General features: G+C 52.7%; 1 protein-coding gene across 1 annotated transcript in view; it reads right to left on the bottom strand.

The window, feature by feature from the left end:
• ARK2C (arkadia (RNF111) C-terminal like ring finger ubiquitin ligase 2C) overlaps window positions 1–24,085 on the bottom strand; it is a gene marked incomplete at its 3' end in the record, with an annotated part of 105,908 nt that extends 81,823 nt beyond the window's left edge. The window contains exon 1 of the mRNA XM_082640863.1: window positions 24,010–24,085. Within this exon, the coding sequence (XP_082496989.1) occupies window positions 24,010–24,070 (61 nt within the window). The 5' untranslated portion in view covers window positions 24,071–24,085. The remainder of the gene's footprint in view (window positions 1–24,009) is intronic.
• Between the last annotated feature and the right edge of the window lie 214 nt (window positions 24,086–24,299).

Here is a 24,299-nt window from a genome sequence, read left to right as displayed (position 1 = left end):
GTGCACGTGTGACGTCTAGCGCAGCGCTTGCTACTATATCAAAGGTGAGCATTGCAGTCGTTGCCTCTGGGGAGGGGCCTGGGGCAAAGGCGAGGGCGGGGAGCAGGTGTTCGGCGATGAGTCTTCCACGCTGCTTACACTTTCCCCACATGCGCGTCTTTCCTCTTTTTTTTTTTTTTTTTTTTTTTTGCGGTACGCGGGCCTCTCACTGCTGTGGCCTCTCCCGTTGAGGAGCACAGGCTCCAGACGCGCAGGCTCAGCGGCCATGGCTCACGGGCCCAGCCGCTCCGCGGCATGTGGTATCCTCCCGGACCGGGGCACGAACCCGTGTCCCCTGCATCGTCAGGCGGACTCTCAACCACTGCGCCACCAGGGAAGCCCCGCATCTTTCCTCTTTAATGGCAAAACCACCAGCTTGTATTTAGCTTGTATTTAAAATTCACAAATCCGTATTTTTATAGATGTAGATTCCTATTTCAGAAAGTTAGCTCTGCCTTGGGGGCTGGGAATATGGATCTTTGCAAGCTCCCCAGGTAACCCTAATGACAGATAAGAGAACTACTCAGAGTCAACACTGCAGCTCAAAGGCAAAGAATGTTGCCTTTCCGATGGGCTCCATCTGGCTCTGAAGGAACCCTCTAATCTTTGGAGGTCTCAGTTTTCCCTGAGTGTAAAACCTCGGACACCTGCACCATGACTCCATGTGACCAAGGTGTAGAACAGAGGCAGGGAGTCAGGGGGCGGAGAGCTGACACAGTGAGAAGAGCAGATGGCAATGCCATTGAGTGTGGCAATGCCTGGGGTGTGGCAGAGCCCTGGAAGGGGTTGCTGAGACCCCGGGTGCCCTCTCAACCCTTAACTGCCTGTGTCTTGGATTTGATTCGTGGGAGTCCTTGGTGGAATCTGAATATACACACATGTGCATGCATGTGCACACACCTTCATACACAGAATGCACACGCACCAATACACACATGTGCCCACACATGCACACAAAGACAAATGCATGCACATCCACGCACACACCTTGTCCTCAGAGATAGTCCCCAGAATATGGACAGACCCATCGTGCTTCCACCTCCTCTCACCCCCACCATGGCCCTGCAGCTTCCGGGCAAATAAACCAGACAAAGGGAGGAGAACGAGGGAGAGGAGAGTCCTTGAACCTCTTTGGTCATTAATTAGTATAAGGTTTGAGCAAGTCAGTTCTCCTCTCTGGGCCTCAGTTTCCTCATGTGTAAGAGCCACAGCAAGACGTGCACTGAGAAAGGTTTGGAACGCCATGCCGGGTGCCACACCTGCCAGTCAGCACCCCTGCCGAGGGATGAGGGTGGGGGAGGCAGCCGTCTGGCCCCAGGGCTCAGAGAACCACTGGGCCCAGGGGTGGAACACAGACATACAGAGGTCAGTGTGGCAGAGTAGTCATAGCTCAGACTCTGGGGTCCCCTGCCTGGGTCTGAATCCTGGCTCCACCCCTACCAGCTGTGTTACCTTGGGTGACCTCTCTTTGCCTCAGCTTCCCCATCTGTAAAGTGGGGGTAATGACAGTCTCTACCTCCCAGGTGTGAGGACTGTGCTACTAGGGTGCCTGGTACAGAGCAGGTACCAGCAGTGTGGGCACCCTGTCCCGATCAGGAGGCAGGAAGCAGCCAGCCCCACCCACAACAAGGGAGGCAAGATTCACCCCGTTACATCCTCTGGGTTCCCTCTCTCACTGCCCTCAAGCTTCGGGCTCTGGTAAGCATGGCACTGACAACAGGGTTCTTCCTGAGTGTGGACATAAAGTGAGCACCTCCTGCCTCTCCCCCACCCCCCGGCCCAGCATCACTGGCCCCCTTACCCTGTGCTATTTGCACCCTAGCCCCGTCACCTCCTACACGCTGTCTGTTTACCTGCTTACGTATTTGCTGTCTGCCGTCGTCCCCCACAAGAATGTAAGCTCCCTAAATCCAGAGAAGGGTCCTGACTGCCTTGTTCACTGTTGTTTCCTCAGTGCCTGGAACATACCTGGAACAGGGTGGGCCATTCAATCAACATCTGTGGGATGAGTGAATGAATAAACACACAAATGAAAGGAAGGAAGATAAAGCAATTTTTTTCAACTTCGGCACAGACTCTGGGGTCCCCTGCCTGGGCCTGAATCCTGGCTCAATAGTTCCTGGCATAGAGTAGGGGCTTAATAAATATGTAAGTAATAAATAAAGGAGGGAATGAGAGAGGAATGGTAAAGATTTGGACCTGCATTGAGTCAACCTCGTTCTGGCCTAGAGCCAAGGGCCATGAAAACCCTGCCAAGGACCAGCCCGTGGCCTTGACTCAGCAGCCGCCATCACCTGGCCATGCCTCCACCAACACAGAGGTCCTTCTGTGTCACCCTTGTCACATCTTTATCATCCATGGCAGTCAGATACCCCCATGCGGTGGGGCTGTACTGGGCATTTAGGTACAGGGGTCCTGCAGGAACAGTGGGGCCATGCAAGGCTTTGGATCATGTGTACAAAGCTGGGCTTAGGGAAGGTCTTGAGGGGGCAGCTGAGTACACGGGGTGGGGCGAGGAGGAGAGAGGGAGGGGGGAGGCCAGGCAGGCACTGAATGCAAGGGTGGCAGAGGCCCTAGGAAGGGACATCCCAGGGTACTGGGAGACTGTAGCTGCTGGAGGAGTGGGAGGAGGAGGGTCAGCATTCCAGAAGGGTCACCTGTGTGTCTAGAGATTGGTGGTCCTCGGATAGGCACAGGAAGAGGGCCTGGACAGCTGGTTTGGGGAGAGAGGGAAGGTTAAGGAAGTTAGCATTTTTTCTAGAATATTAACTCTAGGGCACGTGTGTCCTTTGCAAAGCTTTTTAGACAGCAAGTTTCCCTGAGGTCCTCACCAGCCCCTAAAGAGTGAAGCAGAAAGGATGCTCTTCCCCTTGGACCAGCAAGGGGCCCAAGGCCCCCAGAGAGCTTAACAAAGCTCGGAGAGCTCCCAGGACTCCCACCTCCAGATTCGCTGCCTTCTGGTCCTCCGGGATGTGTTTATCCTTCTGAGTCCTTGGATGTGTGGGGTCGTGAAATGTTAAAAACAAGATAAAGGGGGATGTTTGTGGTGAGAAAGAAACCGAGATCTCATGAATCACAAACTTGGCACTGAAGTTTGCCTTTGAGGGTTTTACAGACTTAGCTGTGGCCCCCAAAGCTTTGTGAATGGGAAGCATTAAAAAGAATGCTAAATTTCAATTCTAAGAGGCCATCAATTGCACAGTGCACCATCACTTTATGAACCCCCAAAAGATTTTTTTTTTTTTTTTTGCGGTACACGGGCCTCTCACTCTTGTGGCCTCTCCCGTTGTGGAGCACAGGCTCTGGACATGCAGGCCCAGCAGCCATGGCTCACGGGCCCAGCCGCTCCGTAGCACGTGGGATCTTCCCGGACCAGGGCACGAACCCGTGTCCCCTGTATTGGTAGGCGGACTCTCAACCACTGCGCCACCAGGGAACCCCCCCACCCGAAAGATTTTTAAAAGGCAATTAAACTGGGATGCACAGGCATCTAGAAAAATCACATCCCAATTTCAGAGACGGGAAATGTACAAATGTACAAATGCACCTTAGAGCTTACTGGCTGATTGTAGTGGTGTGTTCTGTGAAACCCTGAAGCGTCAGGCAAACACCCTGGAAACATCGTAACCAATTATTGAGATGCTTGTAAAGATTTCTCCTGTTTGGCCTCTAAGATAGAAGTGGACCCTGTATTGTCAATAGCACTGTTGGATTGGGATGCCTACACTCCCTCACCAGCCCTTCCCGTCCTGTGCTTTGTGTATGAGAACCTCATCTTTTCAGCCTGAGTGAACAGAACCTCGCATCTGAATGGCCCCGCATAGTCTACAAACTTATGTGGGTTAATCTCCACTCTAACCTTGGGAGCGGGTCCCATTTGCCCACTCTTGCCTTCAGCACACACCAGTGAGCCTCGGGACTGGCATCGGAGCCCAAGCCCCATCCCTGACCCTGTGAAGCTCCCTCCACATCGCAGCTGCTCCCTTAAGAGGTCGTTCCTGGCCCCTGCAGGTGCCTCTGCTAACACGCCTGAGCCTCCCTGGCCTCCCACAGACTGGACAGGAGGAATGCACTGGGAAGAAATGACATGATTCATAACTGGGAGCGGAAGGAAGAGAAGAGAAAGAAAGTGGGAAACGCGGAGCTTTGTGGCCCCTGCCCTCCTGGTCCAGGAGTGGGGGGCGGGGGGAGGGACATGGGTCTCCACCCTGGCTGAGTGCCCTTGGCCACGTACCCTCCTCTCTCTGGGTATCTGTTTTTGCAAAATGGGGCTGGTTGGAAGGAGTGGATATCTCTGGGGTCCCTTCCAGCCCTGCCTTTCCAGACTTCCAGTAAAAACCCTGAGAGCTGGGTCTTGGTGGACAGGGTCCAGCCAGGCCCCCAGGTCTGTGGGCCCTCGACATGGGATATCCATGTCTGGTTGCTGCCTTCTGGAAAGCAAACCTTCTTTCCCTCACCCTCCCTCAGGGAGGACCTGAGGTAGGAGCCTGGGGCGGTGGGCACAACCCTGGCCTGAGGGTCTCTGCCTGCCAGCAGCTCGTGTCTCCTTGGCTGGTCACTTCTGCTCTGATTCTCAGAGTCCTCCCCCTGCCTCCACCCATCATCTGGGGAGGGATGGGGTGACACCCCTTGCCCATGGCAGCAGGGAAGAGGACAGGGAGCAAACTAGCATTCACGGAGTGCCCACCCCTTGCCAGGTGCTGTGCTAACGCTGTCCGTACCCCATGTAATCCTCACAAAAACAACGTCTCCAGAGACTACTAAGCCTCACTCGCTCCCGGCAGCCTGACCTGGAGCCTATGCTCTTGACCCCCAGGCCACCCCGCTGCTGTGGCAGCTTCCATTCCTGCTCCAGACGTTGCACTGGTGCTGCCTGTGGACTCTCTCGCTGAATCTCGCCCACAACCAGGGGCGGGTCATGATTACATCCCCATTTCTCAGGTGAGAAGACAAAGTTCCAAGAGGTTACATACCTTGCCTGAGGACACACAGCTTCTGTTGCGGGTCTGTACACCACACCCCTGGCTGGGCACTCACAGTTATGATCTCCTTCTTAGCTCACACATTCTACTGTATTCTTGTGGACAAGATGGAAAATGCAACCTAGTCACCAGGACAATGAGGAGAATTTGTAAATAAATGAATGAGCACATCCTATCAACACAGGTCGGTGGTTTGACACCAACCTGGACAGTGGCTTCTCACTTCCTGCCTTGGTGTCTGGTCCTTGCCTGTTAGGTGAAGCCATGGCGGGCATGTTAGCCCCATCCACCACAACACTAAACTGAGAGAAGTGGACACAGACAATCTCTTTTTAATTTCTATAGGCAAGGAGTTTGCTTGTGAGACCATAGGTTTTTCTCATAGGACAGTCTTTAAATAAGATCAATGTGAGGCTTCATCTGTGGGTACTAAGAACCAACTGAGGCAGAGGTGATGAGCTGTCTCCCAATATCTGTTTTCTCCTTCTATGGTAATAGAACCCTCAAATTTAGCTGGGCACATGGCCTTCCAGAATAAAAACTACATTTCCCAGCCTCCTTTGCAGCCATGTGTGGTAGACCAAGTTGTGGCCAATGGGATACAAGTGGAGGTGCCAGGCAGCAATATATCATGCTCTTCCTGCCCTTTCTCTTCTTCCTCCATCCCGCTGCTTAGAAAGTGGACATGGGGTGAACTGTCCTGGACATGCAGAAAAGGGCAATACCCCAGGGAGGGTGGAGCAAGAAGAAAGGAGATGCCTGCGTCCCTGACATCAGCACCTGCCCAGGACCACTAACTCCAGGCTGATTGAGATAGTTGGTACCTCCTTTAAGCCACCTTTATTTTGAGTCTCTGGCACCAGAGCCAAACTAAACCCTACCCAATAAACCGACTCCACTAGGTGAAGACATAAATGTCTCCCAACAGGTGTTATCAGATTCAAGAGTTCAGGTCTGCATGAATTAAGCTCAATAATAGGGCGACGTGTACTCAAAACATCTGACGCAAACTTAGGCTACGTTAATGGAAGCATAGATTTTTCAACGAAGGGAGGGCATCTGATGGAGTCCATACTGACTTCCTTCTCATTTTATGGACTTTGACCAGCTGGAGTTGGTCAAAGTCAGCATCTGGATGGAACCAAAGGCCCTGGAGGAACCAGGGATGCTTGGCCTGAAGGATTCTCAAAAGTGCCTAGCAGAGCCCTGCAAAGGCTGCCAAGAGGAGAGTCGGTGGTGGGAAGGAAAGGCCAGGGCCCGGGAGGCAGAGGACATAGGCTGGCATCCTGGGACAGGCCAAGGAAATGCAAGGAAAGGCAAGGGGCAAGGTCGCTGCCCATGGGCCACTCACTTCCATCAAGGCAAGTCAGGGGCCATGTGTGTGAGTCAGGCCCTCCTGCCCCACAACCGTGTCCCCCACCGACCTGCAGTGACAGGGTCTGCCAGGCCACGAGTGGAGAAAGATCTGTTGCATTGGGCCCAGGGGCCCCAAGGAATGTAGCCCCCATCAGAGAGGAAGACTGCTCAGGAGCGGGGGCACCTCTTTAACACCTCGAGTTCTCATGGACCCTGTCCCCACACACCCGGTAGATTCACTGTCTGCCGAAGGATGCCAAGTCTGGTGTGTGCAGCCCTGCCCCCGGGGTAGGAATACTGCCTCGGGTCATAGAAGGGACCAGGTATCCCAGCTGCACTGAAGCCCCAGCCTCAGTTTCTAGGCCATGAAATTTAAAACCACCTCTTACCTTGCCTCGGTTTTCTCATCTCTCAATGGGGTTTAATAAAAGGTAACCCAAAGATCAACGTAAGAAGACAGAGAGATGGTGCCTGTAAGCCTCAGCATGACGTTCATGAGCCGATGCTTCTCTCCTGCCTGGCAGGGGGGCTCACAGTTGAGGCATGACAGTGCTGGGGGCTCCATGGGAGGAAGGAGACGGCCTTTGCCAACTTTACCATTCTGCTCAAGACCCAACGTCTTGGCTTTCTACTCAGGGCCTATTTTTTGCCAGCCCTTCTCCTGTGTCTTTCTCTTCAGACACCCAGAGAAGGGAAGCCACGCCTGGAGCAGGGGGAAACTGGAGGGGCCACTTAGCCTGTCCACAGGCCAAGGCCTCCCGAGGCAGGACTGCACCAGGCAGGTCTCCTCCGAGAAAACTCCAGACTTAGGGAAGTCAAAAGCCCACCCCCCCAGAGGTGGTGACTCTGTAGGGCTGGAAAAATCTGTGTTTTAACAAAGTTCCAGATGATTCTTACTTGGTGTAGACTCTAGAGTTTGAAGGCTCCTTGGCCAGGTGATGCCCCAGATCTCTCTCGCAGCACGGATGGTGTGCATCCCGCCAGGCTCCGTGGGTCTACAGACCCGCCCACCTGCCGGGACATCCCTCTCCAGCACGTGGCCGGATCGGGCGGCTCCCGGGCCTCTGGGCTCAGCGCTGCTTGGTGCCTTCCGTGATTTACGGCTGAGACTCCCACACACACTATTCACAAATTAAATTCAGCCCTCCTCTCCTCCCAGGTAGTGGGCCCACCTGATGATAGAAGAGCTTATAATCAGCTGTCGTCAAATTAATCTCAATGTCAGAGAAATAATAGCAGCCGTAAATAAGACTGAGTGTGCCCGGCTCGCCAGCTTGTTAGGACACTTTATAAAACAGGGCAGCGCCATTCATACTGCACGGTCTGTTTAATTCCCCCAGCCACACGCGCAGAGGCTGAGCACCAGCTGAGGAGTCTCCCAGGTGTCAGGACCAGCACCCAGGGTGGCGGGTGGAAACCCCAGCCGAGCAGGGCTGCTGGCCGTTTCCTGGCCCCACTGCTTCTTCTTCCACCTCTGCCCAAACTGTCCTCATAACCACTGCCAGGGTTCTCAGGGTTGAGGGGCCACCAGCCGTGCTCAGCCCTCCCCTAGCCCCTCTCGCGGCCTCCCACCTGGGTGCCCTCCCCTTTCTCACCTCTTACTGACAGGGACCTCAGCCTTCAACACCAGCTCTAGGCCCACCTCCTCCACAAAGCCCCCCAGGCCACGTAGCCTCCCAAAGGAGCTGGGCGATGTTTGTCTCATCTATCACCAGGCAGAGACCACGGCAAATCAGGGGTGCCCCCCTCAGTAACCTACACAGGTCACTGCCCCTCCCAGGCCACAACAAGGGCTCATGGAGACAGTGGAGCCCTGAGGACGGTGACAACTGGGGGCCACAGGCTCTGCTGGGGCACATGGCCATGCGTAAGCTTAGTGGCGTCATCCTGGCTCAAGGCTTGTTGGAATATTAATTGTGTGAATCCAGTGATGGTGTCCACCTCATGGGGTTCAGGAGACGTGGCAGTAGAAAGGAGGGGAAGCAGACATTTAGGTTGTATCTCCAGAGATAACGTGCGGGGGCATCACGGTGTCGCTGTGTGTACTCACATGTGTGAGCAGCAAGTGGCTGTGTGCATCTATTGTCACCTGTGCATGTGACTGTGTAATGTTCTGTGTGTACAGATATTTATGAGTGTCGATGAGTGGACTGCTGACGTCACGCAGGTGTGTGGCCTGTGTGCGAGTGTGTAAATGTGTATGACTCGGGGGCTGTGTACAGATGGGCATGTGTCAGGCTGAGCATCCGGGTGCACTATTATGTGCATGTCACGTGCTAGACGGGTCGTGTGCAGTGTGTCAAACGCAGCTGTGGGTTCAGGGGAACAGGGGCTCACAGGTGGATAGGGAGAAAGCCCAACCCGAGGAACCTGGGCAAGGTCATAAATATAAGAAGGTGGGAGGAAGTCCTGAGCAGAGTGGGGTACAAGTCCCTCCAGAGGCCAGGAGCTCCCTCCAGGGCCACCTCGGCTCCCTGGCTGCTGGCAGAGCTTCCCCAGTAGCCTGCAAGGGTGGCACTGGGAGTGAGTGACCGGCTCCCCACCGACCTTCTGGTCTTAGAGAATTCTCTCGATAGGTAAGGATGGCACTCCTGGGAGGAAGACTGCGCTGGAGGGGGTGGGTACTTTGAAACAAGCAGTCACCTACTGATGAGCCATCTTTTGCAGCCTTTATCTCAGTCTCCATTTCCCCTCAGTATAAGGAGTTGCTTTTAGCCAGTCTTGAGCTAGATGACCTGGCTCCCAGGCCGGCATTTGCCAAACTGTGCTCCATGTTCAAGACATATTTCTAGGAGTCACACACACACACAGACACACACACACACACACACAGAGTTCTGTGTTCAGGTAGTTTGGGGAAATGCTACGGAAGCAGAACCAAAAGGGGTTTCTTTATTACAGGACTTATCAGAGCCTTTAATAAGCTAATAGACATAAGACAGGGGTATAGTGTGTAGCATTTTTTCAGATTGTTGGAACACATAACCCTTTTGCATAAACAGCTTTTAACAGCTCAAGAGGTCCCAGCATTTGGTTGGACAGTGTGTTGGGAAATGCTGCTCCAGACCCCTGCTTCAAGGGTCAGCTCAACCCCCACATTTTCCAGGTCTCCCAGATGCCACATTCCCCTCCCCTTCCCCTCCTCTGAACTTCTCCATCTCAGCAGTAGACCATGATAACATTTATTATTATTATTATTATTAATGCCCCATTATTATTATTCTGGGGGTCTGTCAGGATTCCAGCTTGTTTCCTAGACCTTCAAAGGCATCGCCCAGGTCTCACCCTCGGCCCTTATTTCATACCGGACATACCAGAGCTCCGCGTAGACTGTGTGCACTTCATTCTTGACAAAGGCCAATCAGCCACCAGCAATGCTGATTAGCAGGCAACACTGATATGTTGACAGTTAGGAGTGACAAGGGCCCAGCTGCCCCACAGGACGTTAGCCTGCTCCCACGTCCCCTCTGCCCGCCCTCTGCCTGGCAGTCCCTGTGCCCTGCAGCCCCTCTGCCTGCAACACCCTGCCCCCGCCTCTCCTCCTGGTCAGCCCCACGCATCTTTTAAGACTCAGCTCAGCCTGAGCTCCTCCTGAGAGAGCACACAGCATGTACCTTGAACCATACTCTCTTGATTGTTCAAGTGTCTGTTTCCCGTGGGACGACACCCCTAGGGCAGTTAAAGTGCTTAGGAGAGCGCCGGGCACAGAGCAAGCGCTATGTGGGCATTTGCTGATGCTCATGTTGTTGTTATTATCCTCATGCCTCCAGTGCCTGGCAGGGCACCTGGTCGAATGCCGACACAAGGTACACATCTGTGTGGTCCGCTGAACAAATCCGAGAACAAATCTGAGCCTCATTATAACCCTGTTGCAGGGGTTACTAGGATTGTCCCAGTTTTACAGATGAGAACACTGAGGCTCAGAGAAGTTTTTCCCCTACCCTTTGTTCCCCTTACCAAATTCAAAGTGCCTCCTAGGAGCAGTGAGGGGATCCTGTACGTGGCAACTACCCAGCAGGTAGCCACGTATAACGATAAGCGTAGCCCCATGCTCTGTGCCAGGTGTCATGGTGGGTGCTTTCTATCCACTGTCTCATTTGACTCTCACTCAGTCTGGCAGGTAAGAGTAGTACCCAATTCTGCAGGGAGAAGAACCAGTGCCTGAGAGTGTTGCCCACTTCAGAGGAGGTCACAAACCCTCAGCTCCTCCCAGGCAGCATCCCACTCTGTGTGGCCCACCCAAGGGGTGGCACGTTGACCCATGGGAGCACTCAAGCAGTCCAGCAAGGCAGAGGGGTGGGAGGAGGCAGGGGATTACAGGGGAAATGGCTGGGGTCGGGGGATAGCAGGGAGGAAGGGGACTAGCGTGGGTGGGATGACAATGAAATGAGAGGCCCGATGCTCCAGAAAAGAAAAAGAAAAATCAGACAAGGTAACAGCCGCAGGACTCTGAACATTCACCTCTTGGATCAGATCTGGGCCTGTGTGGGAGAGGGGCAGGGGGCAGGCAGACCTGATAGCTCCCCCAGGCAGCAAGCTGCAGATCGCTCCCTCCGTGGGGAGCAGCTCCAGTTCTATCTTCTCCAGGAGGCCCTCCTGACTTCCCAGGCCTCAGTGACTTCCCATCCCGGGCACCAACCCCGGCGAGCTGCTCCAGGCTGGGCCACGCTTTCCCGCCAGCATGACCATCGGTCTGGCCCTCAGTGTAGCCCAATCTGCATTCTCCACCCCGCTCCAGGGACTCCAGGGGTGCTCGGGGGTCTCCCCAGCTAGGCTGTGGGCCAGACGCTCTCTGTGCCTCGGTTGCTCACAGCCCAAAGTAGATTCTCAGTAACTGCTTAGCCAGTGAAGCTGAAACATGCCAGTTCTTGTCTGTTCCCTTTGCACTCCCTTTGGACCCCTTAGACTGTTCCAGGCCCAAACAAACAGGGATGTGTGTTCAGAGGGGATGGGGTGAGTGGGGAGCTGAGAATGACCATCTTTTGCTAAGCACTTCCCAGAGGTTCGTGTGCTTGTACTTTAAATGCATCATAACTCTCTTTCACCCTCACCTCCCCATGACACTAGTATTGATAGCAATTCTCTCCATTTTTTTCTGATGAAGAGACTGAGGCTCAGAGAAGTCCAAAGTCACCCAAAGTAGGTGGCAAGACCAGGCTTGAACCCTCCCTGAGGCCAAAACCTGTGCTTTCCTTGCCACCACTTAATCTCCCCCTCCATCCTGGAAGGGGCCCAGCAAGCACAGCTTGGCCCTACCTGGGAACAGGCCTCAAGGTCAACGGGGCCCTGAGTTTCTGATGGGGGTAATGAAAAAGTTTTGGAAGTAGAGAGTGGTAATGGTGGCAAAGCACGATGGATGTACTCAATGTCACTGAAGTGTACACTATAAAATGGTTAAAATGGCAAATTTTATGCTATGTATATTTTATCACTGTAAAAAAAGAAAAAAAAAAGAGAGTCCTTACAGTACCATGGACAGCCCTCTGCTGAGTGCCCCCCACAGGAAGGCCCTCCTCCCACGCCAGTTCATGGGGTTGTCTCGTCCGCTGCCCTCTCCTCTCAGACCGTGGCTCCCAGTCCTGGCCTTGGCTCTGCAGACTAGGAATACATGTGAATCGGCCACCATGTTGAAATGCCACCCTTCTCCCTCTGCCCAGTTAAACCCCATGCTGTCTTCAGCCTCGCCCAGTCCTGTCCCCCACAAAATGCCCCTTGACCATCCTGCTGGAGTTACTGGAGCTTGGGCCGCCTCCAGCTGGCCTAGAGTCAAGACCCGAGAAGAGCGCTGGCCCTCGGGGTCAAGCGGCCTGGGTCGCAGTCCTGACCAGGCCCCTTGGGAGCTGGCTTAGCTACTCCAGCCTCTGGACAGGCTTGGGTTCCCACTTCTTCAAAGAGAAGGCCTTGGATTACCCAGGAGCGCCCCTCACACTCTTCCCCAGGAGGGCCCAAATGTCAGAGGGGTGTGAAACGACCCCAGCCCCCCAGCCGTAGGGGTATGGACTGGCCTGGAGTGCGTGAATGAAATATGTCATTAAAGTCCTATGTTTTCACTCAAAAGTCCATGCGGGGCTTCCCTGGTGGCGCAGTGGTTGAGATTCCGCCTGCCGATGCAGGGGACACAGGTTCGTGTCCCGGTCCGGGAAGATCCCACATGCCACGGCGCAGCTGGGCCCGTGAGGCATGGCCACTGAGCCTGCGCGTCCGGAGCCTGTGCTCCGCAACGGGAGAGGCCACAACAGTGAGAGACCCGCGTACCGCAATTAAAAAAAAAAAAAAAGTCCATGCAAAATTTGTAACTGGTGGCATAAGAGTTCCTTGCTTAGTTTAATATAAAAATCTCCTTTTATCCAAATTTAGTAAGAAAACTGAAAACCACGCTGTGTTAATTCTGTGGTGTGGCAAGACCCTTTTCTTGACCCAAGTCAAGGGTTCTGCCCTTTGTCTGTTGCACATCTGTCCGGTCTCCCGTCTAGTCTGGTGGGCAAGCCAGGCCCACCCACCGAGGCGAACACAAGGCAGGACTCTGCAGGCACCGGCACAGACTTAGTAAGGACCCAAGAGGTGGGTGCTTCCTGCTGAGAAGTGGGGCTCAGTGAAGAGACAGTGCGTCTCTAACCTCCTCCTCCTACCGTCTATACTTCTCACTCCTTCCTTCCTCCACCTCTCGCCTGCGGGAAGTTTGGGCTGGTGGGGACCCTTCAGGATGGGATGGGGATGAGCTGGGCAAACACCGTCCCAGGTTCATGTTTGGGTTCCTCCTCGGCCTACGTCATCACACTCCCAGCTCACCTGCTCAGGTGGGGGCTGATGGCTCTTGCTTCCTTTATGCCCACGTGGCCTCTCTTCCCCTCACACCTCCTGCAGCCCCATTCCTCCCGGTGGGAAGAAGGCTGGATTCCTCAGGTGCCAGAGGGCCCAAGCTCCCTCTCGGGGCCTCTTACTACCTCCCTTCCCCTCCCCCTCCAACTCCGGCTGTGGCTCTGTGGCCACCCTGCTTCCTGGCACCGCTGCCTGGGAGCCTCAGTTTCTCCTCGCCCAAAAGCAGTCAGGCAGGAGCCCCGTCCAAGGCCCAGCTTCCCTGTGGACCAGCTGACTGAACACCTCTTCATGCCTGACTCCCTCCTAGGCCCCGAGGGACATGAGTCCACCAAAGGGGAAGCCAAGGTTGGGCCTACCCACCCTGGTGTCCGAGAGGGGCTCGGCCACCACCAGCTGAGCCAGGGCCGAAGTCCTGTGCAGTTACCTCTTGTGGCTCCCTCCCTCAGTACCAAGTGAGGCACACAGGCCACTGGGCCAGGGGTGACCAGCAGTTCAGGGAGCCTCGAAGGAGGGAAGCGGCCCATGGATCCAGGTATTTCCATCACCGCCTCACCGTCCCCAGAACCGGACCCCTCAGCGCTGGTCGGCAGGGCCGTGCTGGCGGAGCAGTAGGCCTGCTCAGGCCAGTTGCCCTTCCAGGGAGTGCCAGGGAGACTGAGGGCCCCGCGGGAAGGGCCACCCCTTGGCTTAGGGAAGCCCGGTGCCCCCAGCGCTGGGCGGCTGGACGCATTCCCCCATGAGCACCCTCAGAGTAAGTGCTCTAGGCGGCAGCACGATGGCGTTGGGGGCAGGCAGCGTGGTGGGGCCCCTGAGCAGTGGGGAGGGGGTGGCCTGGAGGCCCTGGCAGATGCGGGGTGGAGTGCTGGAGCCGAGCAAACAGGCTGCGGGGGGAGGAAGAGCCTTGAGCGGGCCTCCACCCCCTTCTCTCCCACTCGCAGCCCCAGAGAAGGAGCAGCAGCTGTTCCAAAGCTTCCTGCCCTTCCTTGAGACAGGTGTTGGCTGAATTCTCACTTCCTCCCAGCCTCAGAGAGCTCCTCCACCCCCTCTCCACCCGCAGGGTGGTGCTGAGTCAGCAGCCGCCACTTCCTCTCCTCCACCCCACTGCGTCCCCACCTCCTAGGAGGAGCAGCTGAGCCCTTCCACGTGGGTGACTTCCTGGAGGGCCGACTCCCCTGCTGCCCCGAAGTGGCACACCTCAGGGGGAGGTTTAAGGGAAAGGATGGCAAGAGGAAGCAACGATGCCGCAGGGAAGTTCTTGCTCAGAGGCCCAACAGAGCAGCAGCACCAGAAAGCAGGAGGGACCCCAGGCTCAGGACTCCCAGGGGGAGCGCTCACCGCCGTGGCGGAGCCGCCAGGAGTCACTGCTGCCCCCCTGTCCCTCCGAAGGCGGCCGGTGGACGGGTAGGTGCCTATGTACTGAGCACCAACGTGCACGGCTGCTGCCCAGTGAAGAGGCCAAAAGCAATGGAAATGTAAGTTATTCTCATCAAGAGGAAATCACAGTTTTTTAGAGCAGGAAGGGGGCAATTAGGGGCAATTATCTCCTTTGGCAGATAGGAGGTACAGACCCAGAGCAGTCAGACTCGCCAGCATGTCACAGGGGGGGTTATTGGCAGAGCAGCCTCAAAGCAGGGCTGCGCCCACCGTCCTGCGCAGCCTGTCTGAGCACTACCTCCTGAATAATGGGCCATTATTGGTACTGTTGTCTCTGGCTGGCTTCTTACTTCTTTTCATGTGTATTACTTCATGTGACAAGTCCTGTAAGGCAGAAACAATGGACCCATCATCCCCATTTGACCGATGGGGGAACTGAGACCCCATGAAGGAAGCTGACTTGCTCAAGATCACAGTGGACGTTTGTAGCAGAACAAAGACCAGAACCCAGGTCTCAGAAGAATTTATCCAAATCTTCCTTCCCCACACCCTCTTTCCTGACCTTCCTTCCCCCTCTTTGGGCCCATTGATGGAAGGGGCTGACGGTGAGCAGAGAGGCCTGGAAGCTGTCAGATTCCACTAACCCCCTACCCTCCAGTGGCCAAACAGCAGCCTGCGGGAGGTCACAGGTAGACCAGCAGGAGTGGCCCGTGACCCAGGGCGATTGGGTGCCTCACAAACCACCAAGCCCGAATGCAGAGCCACCATTCAAGTGGAATATGGTGAAGCCATTCAAAGTGATGCTGGTGAAGACAGCTTAGCAAAACATGAAAAGGCTTTCGATATGTTAAATTAGAAAAACTGGAGGATGCAGAAGTGTATATCACTGTTTACAGCTCTACAAAAAAGACATATATGAGTATGAACAAAAATGTGGAAGGCCTTTCACTAAAGTGATCACAGAGAGGTGGACTCCTAAGAGATTTTTTTCCTTTTGGTCTATTTTCTAAACTTTCCAAAATGTGATTCTTCTACTTGATGATATAACATAGACAGAATCTGCGAAGGCATTACAATGACCTAAGGAAGCTTGGGAAATGTGCTCATGACTTGGGAGCCAAAGTCCTCAAAGGGCAACACCTGGTTATTTAGGTGGCAATCAGAGCAGAGTGTCCCCCAGTTAAGCCGGCCAGGCCTCCTCCGAGCCAGAGTCTGCAGGCTGAAGGGCTCACCACGGGGTTCCAGCCCCTGCTCATTTCCTACCCAGGGGTCTCTCTGGTCCACTATGCACCTTCCCTGGCTCTCAGCCTCCCCTTCCAGGAGAAGAGCTCGAGGTTGGGGACTTGACCTGCCTCACAGCATGGCCGTCCGTGAGCTGGACAGAGGCCTCTCCCAATGCGGACAAATTGATGCCCCCCGACATGGAGGAAAAGCAGGGATTCCTTTCCAATGCTTGTCTTGGTTTCAAGAGGGTTCCTAACAGTGTACAGGCCATGGAGGCAGTGCAGGGAACCACAGCCGGCCGGCTAGTCACCTGGCATCCACTTCTGGCTCAGCCATTTCCTAGCTGGGGGTGGGCAGGGATGGACTTTCCCCATCCTTGGCCTCAGTTGCCTCCTCTGGTCCCCAATTACCTCCTCCCAGGTTGGGGAGGAAATAAGATAACAGAAGAGAAAGAGCTTTGAGTTAGGGAAAATCCACTCTCTGCAGACAGGACGAATGCTGAAGTCAGAGCCCGGGCCCCCCCTCTCACACCCTGCCCTCATCCCCAGCTGCCAAACCCCTGCCCCATCCTTCTCCCCGACTCTGCTATCCTCCTCACGTGGGGAGGGCCGAACTTTTCTGCAAACTGGAGGCAGTGATCCTGCCACCTGCCGGCCTTGGGCCACCTCTCTCTTCTCAAGAAGGGTGAAGTTTGATAAAAGTTGTTCAAACTGAGATGGGGGGCACAGCTCCCTGAGGGAGTCAGTGTCGGCAGAGAGGTTGCTGAAAGTGTGACCTGTATAACTAAAGATGCATCTGTATAGCCAAGTAAGGCACGGAGGGAGAGTTTTTTGAGGGTGTGTCATGTAAATATGATACATTTTTATCATCAAAATTAATTTTCTACTCTATCCGGGTCCTAGAAGTCTCAAATCCCAGGACATTGCCGTGGTCCCCTTCCCTCTGCCACTTTCTGCACCTCAAATTCTATTTTTCCGCACGCTGAACTAACCTATCCCCCAAATTGACTGTTCCTCCCATCTTCCCTGTTTGTCTTCATGGTCTTACATTTTCCCAGGCACCCCCAGACCTCCCGCCCCTGAGCCCCTCCCCATTGACTCAGTTCTGCTCACTTCCTCCTATGCGAAGGCCCCTCTTGCAAGCCCTCCTCCCCCGGAGCCCTGCTTTGGGCTTCCAACAGCCCTGGATGCCCACCACGGCCTCCTCCCCGGCTCAGCCCCCTGGGCTCACTCCCTGTCATCAGCTGCCAGAATAAGAAGTTGTTGAAGCACCACTCTCCCCAGACAGCCCCCAGTGGCTAAAGGAGCAAGTCCAAACTCTGCCAAATCTTCCAAAGGTCTTCAGAAACTGACTTCAAAATATCTTGCAGCCTTTTCTCCCTTATTCTCCCAACCTCATGTTGCTTATCCCCTGGAGATGTGCTCTCAGGAGAACCATTCAAAGACAGGACAATGGTCCCAGTGCCTCCCGAAGATGTGCAAGGCAACAGGTCTGCACACATACCCCGAGACACACACACACACACACACACACACACACACACACACCCCTCCTCATAAGCACTCTCTGTTCTTGGCAAATCAGCAGAGCCACTTGACCTTGGCCAAAGTCTCACTCCATTCCGGTCCCCACCTGGAGCTCTCGCTTCTCTTCCTCCTGTATACATACCAACCTTTGAGGCACATCTCAACCCCACTTCCTCAGCAAGTCATCCCTGACTTTATTTGATCCCTTGGCCAGTAAATTCCTACAGGTGTGGGGGATGGGGGCAGCCACCTAGCACGCCCAAGGCACCTGCTCTGTGCCAGGTGCCTTTGAAAAGTCTGCACACCACACACCCTATCAGGTAGGTATAATGATAGTCATTGTTTAGATGATGCTCAGAGCAGTGGCCTAAGTTCACCCTTCCCAGTCAAGACTGGAGTAGGGCTCAACCACTGGACTGCTCCAAGCTCTTCCCACCTCAAGTCAGGATGTCCTTGCCATCCGTTTGGGTGCTGTGGCACAGAACATCTCAGCGTCTGGTTTCCTAAGCATTCATCTTCCAGCCTCAGCATAAGCCTCAGGAGGGCAGGCACCCAGATCCTACACTGCTTCACTTGGCCCCAAGTAGGAATTCAATGAACACTCATTAACTAAATGAACAAACAAGTGAGTCAGTGAATGAATGAATGACTGAATACATGAAAATACAGGCATTGCAAGTGGTTCGGCTGTGGGGTTCTGAATGTTTGCTTTTAGTTTTTAAATCATCCAGAAAATCTGAGCCTCTCTAAGGTAAGCTTTCCCCTCTGATTCTCTTAGAAATATATTGGTTCATCTGTGGCCAAACCATACCATACTAATAAAAACTAATTCACATTCATATTATGTTAAGCCAGGAATTTTTAAAGAGCTATTTAGATTCAAAGAGAAGCCAAGGCACAAGTGTCTTGCACATTTGAGCAACCGTGGTCAGCTAGGACTGAGACATCCAGTCACTCCCTGAGTCGGAGTCAAGGGCCTGTGTCTCCTGGCCAGGAAAGGGGTTTCACATTGCACTTGGATCCAGCACAGAGCTGTTGCTTCCCTAGCCCAGAAAAGCATTAAGGTTTCCAATGGACACCGCAGGCTGCTTATTTAAAGGTGGGAAGGACATAGTGCGTAGGGCAGGAAGTGAGCAAACTACGAAAGGAAGAGAGGTGAGAGGTGGCCCAGTCTCTGTTATCAGCATATTAGGGCATGGAGACTCTTGGTGCTCTTTTCCCATAACCTTGAGTGATTAATAGTATTTGCTGATTTATGAGAACTATTATTCAAGTAAGCTCCTCAATTAGGTGGACCTTATCTGGTGCTAGTTTCAGGAAAGAAGTTCTCTTACTCAAAAGAAAAAGCCATAAGCAAGAACTATGTCCCATCTTATTACAAAGTTCAGTGTAGGATCTGTGAGCAGAAGGCTTTTCCAAAATCCTTTAGAGTTAAACTTTATTAAAACAGGTACACATCTGTTGGCTGAGAGAGTAGATATAAAGTACAATGGCTTTGTCATGACTGGATCATCCAGTCAGAGGAAAAGCCTCCTTCAGATAAATATGTTTATTCTGACAATCTGGATGAAAACATAGTATGCATTTGATAAATTGCTAAAACATGACTTCCCATTAACCCACTAACTTTCTTTGTTATTACTAGGTTACTAAACCATCCTCAAAACGTATTGACCAAATAATTCCAACATACGTAACATTCACTTAAAGAAATAAAATCTTAGAGTTGCTTAATAGCAATCTAATGAACTACTGCTCTCTAGGACAGAAATGACGGCCATCACCTGAGTTGGGGTAGTTTTCCTTATTGAGTTTTCCTTATTGTTGAGGTTGGTCGGAAGATGGTTTATTTTGCTTTCTCAAACTAGGAACAAAATTAAACATTTCATGAAAACCAAAATAAAATGAGAAGGAGAGGAGAAGAAGGAGGGGGAGAAACAAAATCCTTGAAGACCTGCATATCCCTTCTTACAAAAACTACAGCATGAGCCTCTGCTGGGAACTTGCATGTGTGTCCATGTGTCACAGTAAATCAGCTCAGCTTTCCCTTCTGGGCTGGAGAGAGCATGAGAACAAAGGGCCAGAGCAGAAAGGGCAGCCATGGGGGGAGCGGAGAGCCGCACCAAGCCCCAAAGAAGGCAAGGAAGCGCTGTGGTCAGGCAGGGGTGCGCCTGCCTGGGAAAGGGACGCTGGCAGGGGGCAGAGGCGGGCCAGGAGACAGCCTACGGGAGCGAGGAGGAAGCACATTGGCCCAAGGAAGAGCGGCTCCAGAACGATGACCCTTTTAAGGAACCATGAATTTCTTTAATCAACTAATTTCCGCGGTGACTAAAACGCCTCATTTGTCAAGGCTTGTTCTGGGCTGAACTTGACTAGGTGTAATTGACAAATGCTTGAATTTGGGTTCCACTTTGGGGAAAAAGTACCTCTCCACTGGCTCCTCAAATATAATTATGGAAAAAAGACATATTTTAAGGGCTCTTCTTCCAATTCAATTTGGGGTAAGGTCATGACTTCCTTCCTGATCCCCCCAACACACTCTGACAATGGCAGAGATCTGGCTTTCTTTCTCAAGGGGGGCACTACGGCCACAGATGAGGCAGCTGTCAGGAAACTAGGCTGTAATCAGCTTTAAATGGCTCACAGCCTGCAGAGGGCACAGACCCTCTTATTCCTACAGTAACAGGTCAGGCTGCTGGCCCTGGGATGAATGTGGGAGTGGTCTGAGTTGGTTTCTGTTTCAAACATCTTCCTTATGCAGGATCTCAAGGCAAAACTTACATCACAGGTCCCAACAATTTAAATATGCACACAGAAGAGGGTACTTTGAAATTCCAGATCATGGCTTCAACTGCATGTAACATGTCACCCCCAGCATGACTTATAAGGACAGTAAATCAATAAAACAGTAAAAAGAAAAGTTAAAACACAACTGAAAATGGGTTTTTCAGGCAAGTCTGAAATGCTACAAGATTGCTAGTTAAGAACAGTATCCCTTTTCTCAACCTAAGTGTTACAGCCCCACCTCTTCACCAGCATCATAAACTGAGTGCCCATGTAACTTGGAAACTGAGATGAAATGTGGAGGCTATTGGGTGGGTACACAGGTAGCCAAAGATAGGAGTTCCTTCTATGCAGTAGAGCTAGTTTGGCGTGACAGGACAACTGACCCACCCCCGCATTGCCCCAGACATCTGCCGTAGAAAGATATGGACTAGATGAGATTAAAGTCACCATATCTGTACCACAAAACAAAACAAAACAAAACAAAAGTTAAAAAAAAAAAAAACCAGAAGGCATTCACTCAAGTCTTACAATGGGAGGTGGGAGTGGTGGGTGGGTGGGTGAGGGTGGGAATAGAAAAGCAAGGGGGAAAATCTAAACAGCAGGATACAACAATAAATGGGAAAACAGCAAGAGAAAAAGCACACTAGGTTAATATAGGAAACTAGTTCTTTATTGAGAGATTGTATATTAGTATTAGTGGATTCTGTGTGTAACAATGTCATCATGCACACGATACAAAAAAAAAAAGGCTGGGCCCACCATGCTTCGGAAGGGCAACAGAACAAAAGCAGCGTACAATGAGCAGATGGCCCGGGCTACACGAGCACAGTACGTTTCAGCAGGGTAACATCTCTAACCGAGCGCTGTACATTGTCAACTGGGGGATGTAAAAAAATACAGATCATGCTTTAGTTTTAGTACAAGAAAAGGTGAAAAAGATACACAACCGAAAGGATATTTGATACAGAAAAAATTACCCACAAAATAAGAACAGGAAGTAATTCAGCACAGCAGAACACGCTATCCCTGTTTAATGGAAAACCATTTTGCTGGGGATCCTTTCTCTTTTCTTTTCTTTTTTCTCTTCTCTTTCTTTTCAGATTGCCAAATGGCAATCTGGGGAGGCCACTTGGGACTTTATTTTGGAAGGGCCCTTGAAGTAGGGGCCTTATTCTTTATTGCTGCTGTTTTGTTTCAGTTTTCAAGCAGGTCTGGCCAGCGAGGCGGCAGAAGGGAGCCGGCTGTTAAAGGGGCAGCTCTGAGGGCCAGGGCGGATGTCCAAAGATGCTCTTGACATTGTACAACGAAACAGTTAAGACACCATGGCTATGGCTCCCCCTTAAGTCAAGGACCTTGCTACACCAAATTTTCAGAGTAGCAGCAACTGTCATTTCATCAAAAAATTTTCATCTCTATATTTATTATTTTTTGCCTCTGACTAAGTATAATCTCTTCACTTATGCCTGGGTGCTACCAGGAAGCTAGCTGATGGCCACCCAGGTAAGTGGGAAATGGGGTGCTACAGCCTCCAAGCCAAGGCAAAAGGAATCCACTTAACAGGGATTTACACTGCAATGTACTCGGCTAAACAAGATGAGATACAAAAATGGTTATTTCTCTACATCTATTCTGAAATGGCCTACATCCTATACTACTACAATGGAAACTAAAAGGAACAGATTTAAGCTGGCAAGCTATCTAATAATTTTACAAGAAGATTGTGGTTTAGGACCTTGTTGAGTTAAGCATTAGTATCCTCTATCGGAAGGTCATGAATTCTTATCACATTGTGCTAAATTTTACTCACAGCCCAGTTAACCCTCAGCCCTTGAATTTCCTATGGGCGTGTTTGCCATGAAAGTAAACTTTGACTGACTGGCAGAATTTGTTTTCTTGGGTGTTTTTTTTTTTTTTTTTGAGGTGGGGGTGTATTAAAAATAAAATTTAAAGGCAGCTGAGCAATTTGAATTTCAAAACATGGAATCAGCATCCTGCAATGGTATTTAGAGATTGGTGGTATTAATGAGGATGATAATGATTTAATCAGGATAATTATACTTTCAGGCTCAACATCCTTCTTAATCATTTTTGAATTTCTGCCTAGTGTAATGTTCCACACCCGTTTTAAGAGGAAATGCCAAGTAATAAGATATAATTGTGTATTGGGGGAGGGGTTGGCATTTCAAGGGAGATCTCACCCAGCCCCCCCATTCCTATTCTTCACACACCCACTCCACCACCGCCCCCCACTGCTAGGCTGGCCTGAGATAGGGGATACTGCCGCTTAAATAGCAATGCCTTCCTCAGATGGAGACAGGAGATGGTTAAGAGGGGTGTCACAATACAGCTAAATGCGGAGGCAGAAGGGTCACAGCGCACACAGCAGCGAGTTGACCATTCACTGAGCTACACAATGAAGAAAAAAAAAGATTTGATAAATGCAGAATGTCATCATTCTATCATCACACGAAAAAACTGTGGTTCAAACAGGCCTAAGGGGGCCAACCTTGCCTTTTAGGTTCTGGGGACAGGCTGGGTCTGGGGACAGCTGGGCTGAAAGAAAGAGGGCTGGGCTTTCATTCTCTTGCCCAGTCGGGCCCCTGGGGCGCACTAAAGCGCCGGCTTGCGACGCCACCCCCCACTCTGACTTGGTGGAGCAGCCCTGGCCGCAAAGGGAAGACATCATTCTGAGCTTGAGGGAGGGGGAGTGGGGGAGGGCCTCAGCCAGCAGGGATTTAAGCAGACGTGGAGTGGGAGAGGATAGCAGAAACATTTCCAAGAAGAGAAATGTGAGTCCAGAGGCAGAGTACAAAAAGAAAAAATAATAATAATGAATCTAAATGCATCTCGGATTTGCTTTGGGAGGTGGGAGTTTCTGATTAAAAGAAAATGGAAGAAATGTGAAGGGAAGAGAAGAGGGGAAAATCAAGCTATTGTTGTAGCAGAATGTAAGGGAAAGGGGATGTGGGGCAGGGGACCGTGCAAACACACCCCATATATCACAGTTAAAAACAAAGCCGGCGCCGGCCTGCTGCTTTGTCAACGCCTGCCCGGGGCAAAGGCCTGGCTTGGGGGCAGCGTCCCACCTCATCCTCACACACAGCGCAACAGCCAAGGGCCGGCACCCCGCTCCGGCCCGGCCCAGGGGTGCACAGCAGTGCACGTCTGACTCTCCGAGGCGCGCACACACTTGCACACACTCGCATACACACACACACAGACACACAAGCATCTTGAACCCATAAATGCAACTGTCATACAAAGACCATGGGCTGGGAGGGGTAGCACAAGGGCGATACACAAAAAGGGTTAAAAGGGGAGGAAAAGATGGGACGGGAAATCGTGCAAGTGCCCATGAGAATGCGGGGGCTGGGGCATGGCATAGGGCAGATGGGAGATGCAGATGCTAGGTCCCAGCTAACCAGCCATCGGTATCAACGACCAAATGATGGAGAAACACAAACAAAAATGACACGAAACACACACACCTCAAAAAAAAAATCACAGGAAGCCAAGTACGCTTACACACACAGACACACGCGCGCGCGCACACACGCAGTCCTGTATCTCTCTCCGTCCTTCGATCACACAGGGCTAGGTATTGGGGGAAGAGGCTATGATTTGGGGGAACCGCGTCCGCCGCAAAGAATAAATAGTGGGGCTGGGGAGGGAGGGAGGGAGGGACTCAAATCGCCAAATCCTAACTTCACTGCAAAAGCTCCCACGAGGGCAGCCACCTCCACACTGGGGGTCCCCCCAAAAGGGAGAGGGGAGAAGCCACCGCTCGCCCCGCGTCCCCGCGGGTGTGCCCTGAGCCCTCCGCCGCCCTCGGCGCCCGCCCCCACCCCGGTGCCCGCGGCGATCCACGCTCCGAAGCGGACCCCGAAAGGAAAAAGCGATACCTCTGTTTCGCACAGAGCCAAACACTGGAAGCACGAAATAGCCGACGTGGACCAGGACCATCCTGGCTCCTCGCGCGGCGGCGGCGGCGGCGGCGGCTGCGCGCGGGCCCTTTGTGGCGCGGCTCCGGGGCGCGGGCGCGGGCGGCGGCGGGGCTGCGGGAGCCGCCGGGGCGGGAGGCGGAGCGCGGGGCGCGGGCGGCGGTGGGGCGGCGGCTGGCGGGGAGACAGATGGCCCATGGAAAGGCTCCCTTCCCGGCCCCTCTCGACATTCAAAGGCGCTGGGGCCGCAG

Source organism: Mesoplodon mirus (assembly GCF_964341445.2).
Source record: "Mesoplodon mirus genome assembly, chromosome: 13".
Taxonomy (NCBI): domain Eukaryota; kingdom Metazoa; phylum Chordata; class Mammalia; order Artiodactyla; family Ziphiidae; genus Mesoplodon; species Mesoplodon mirus.
The sequence above is the reverse complement of the archived record's forward strand: the minus strand, read 5'-3'. Positions and strand labels throughout refer to the sequence as shown.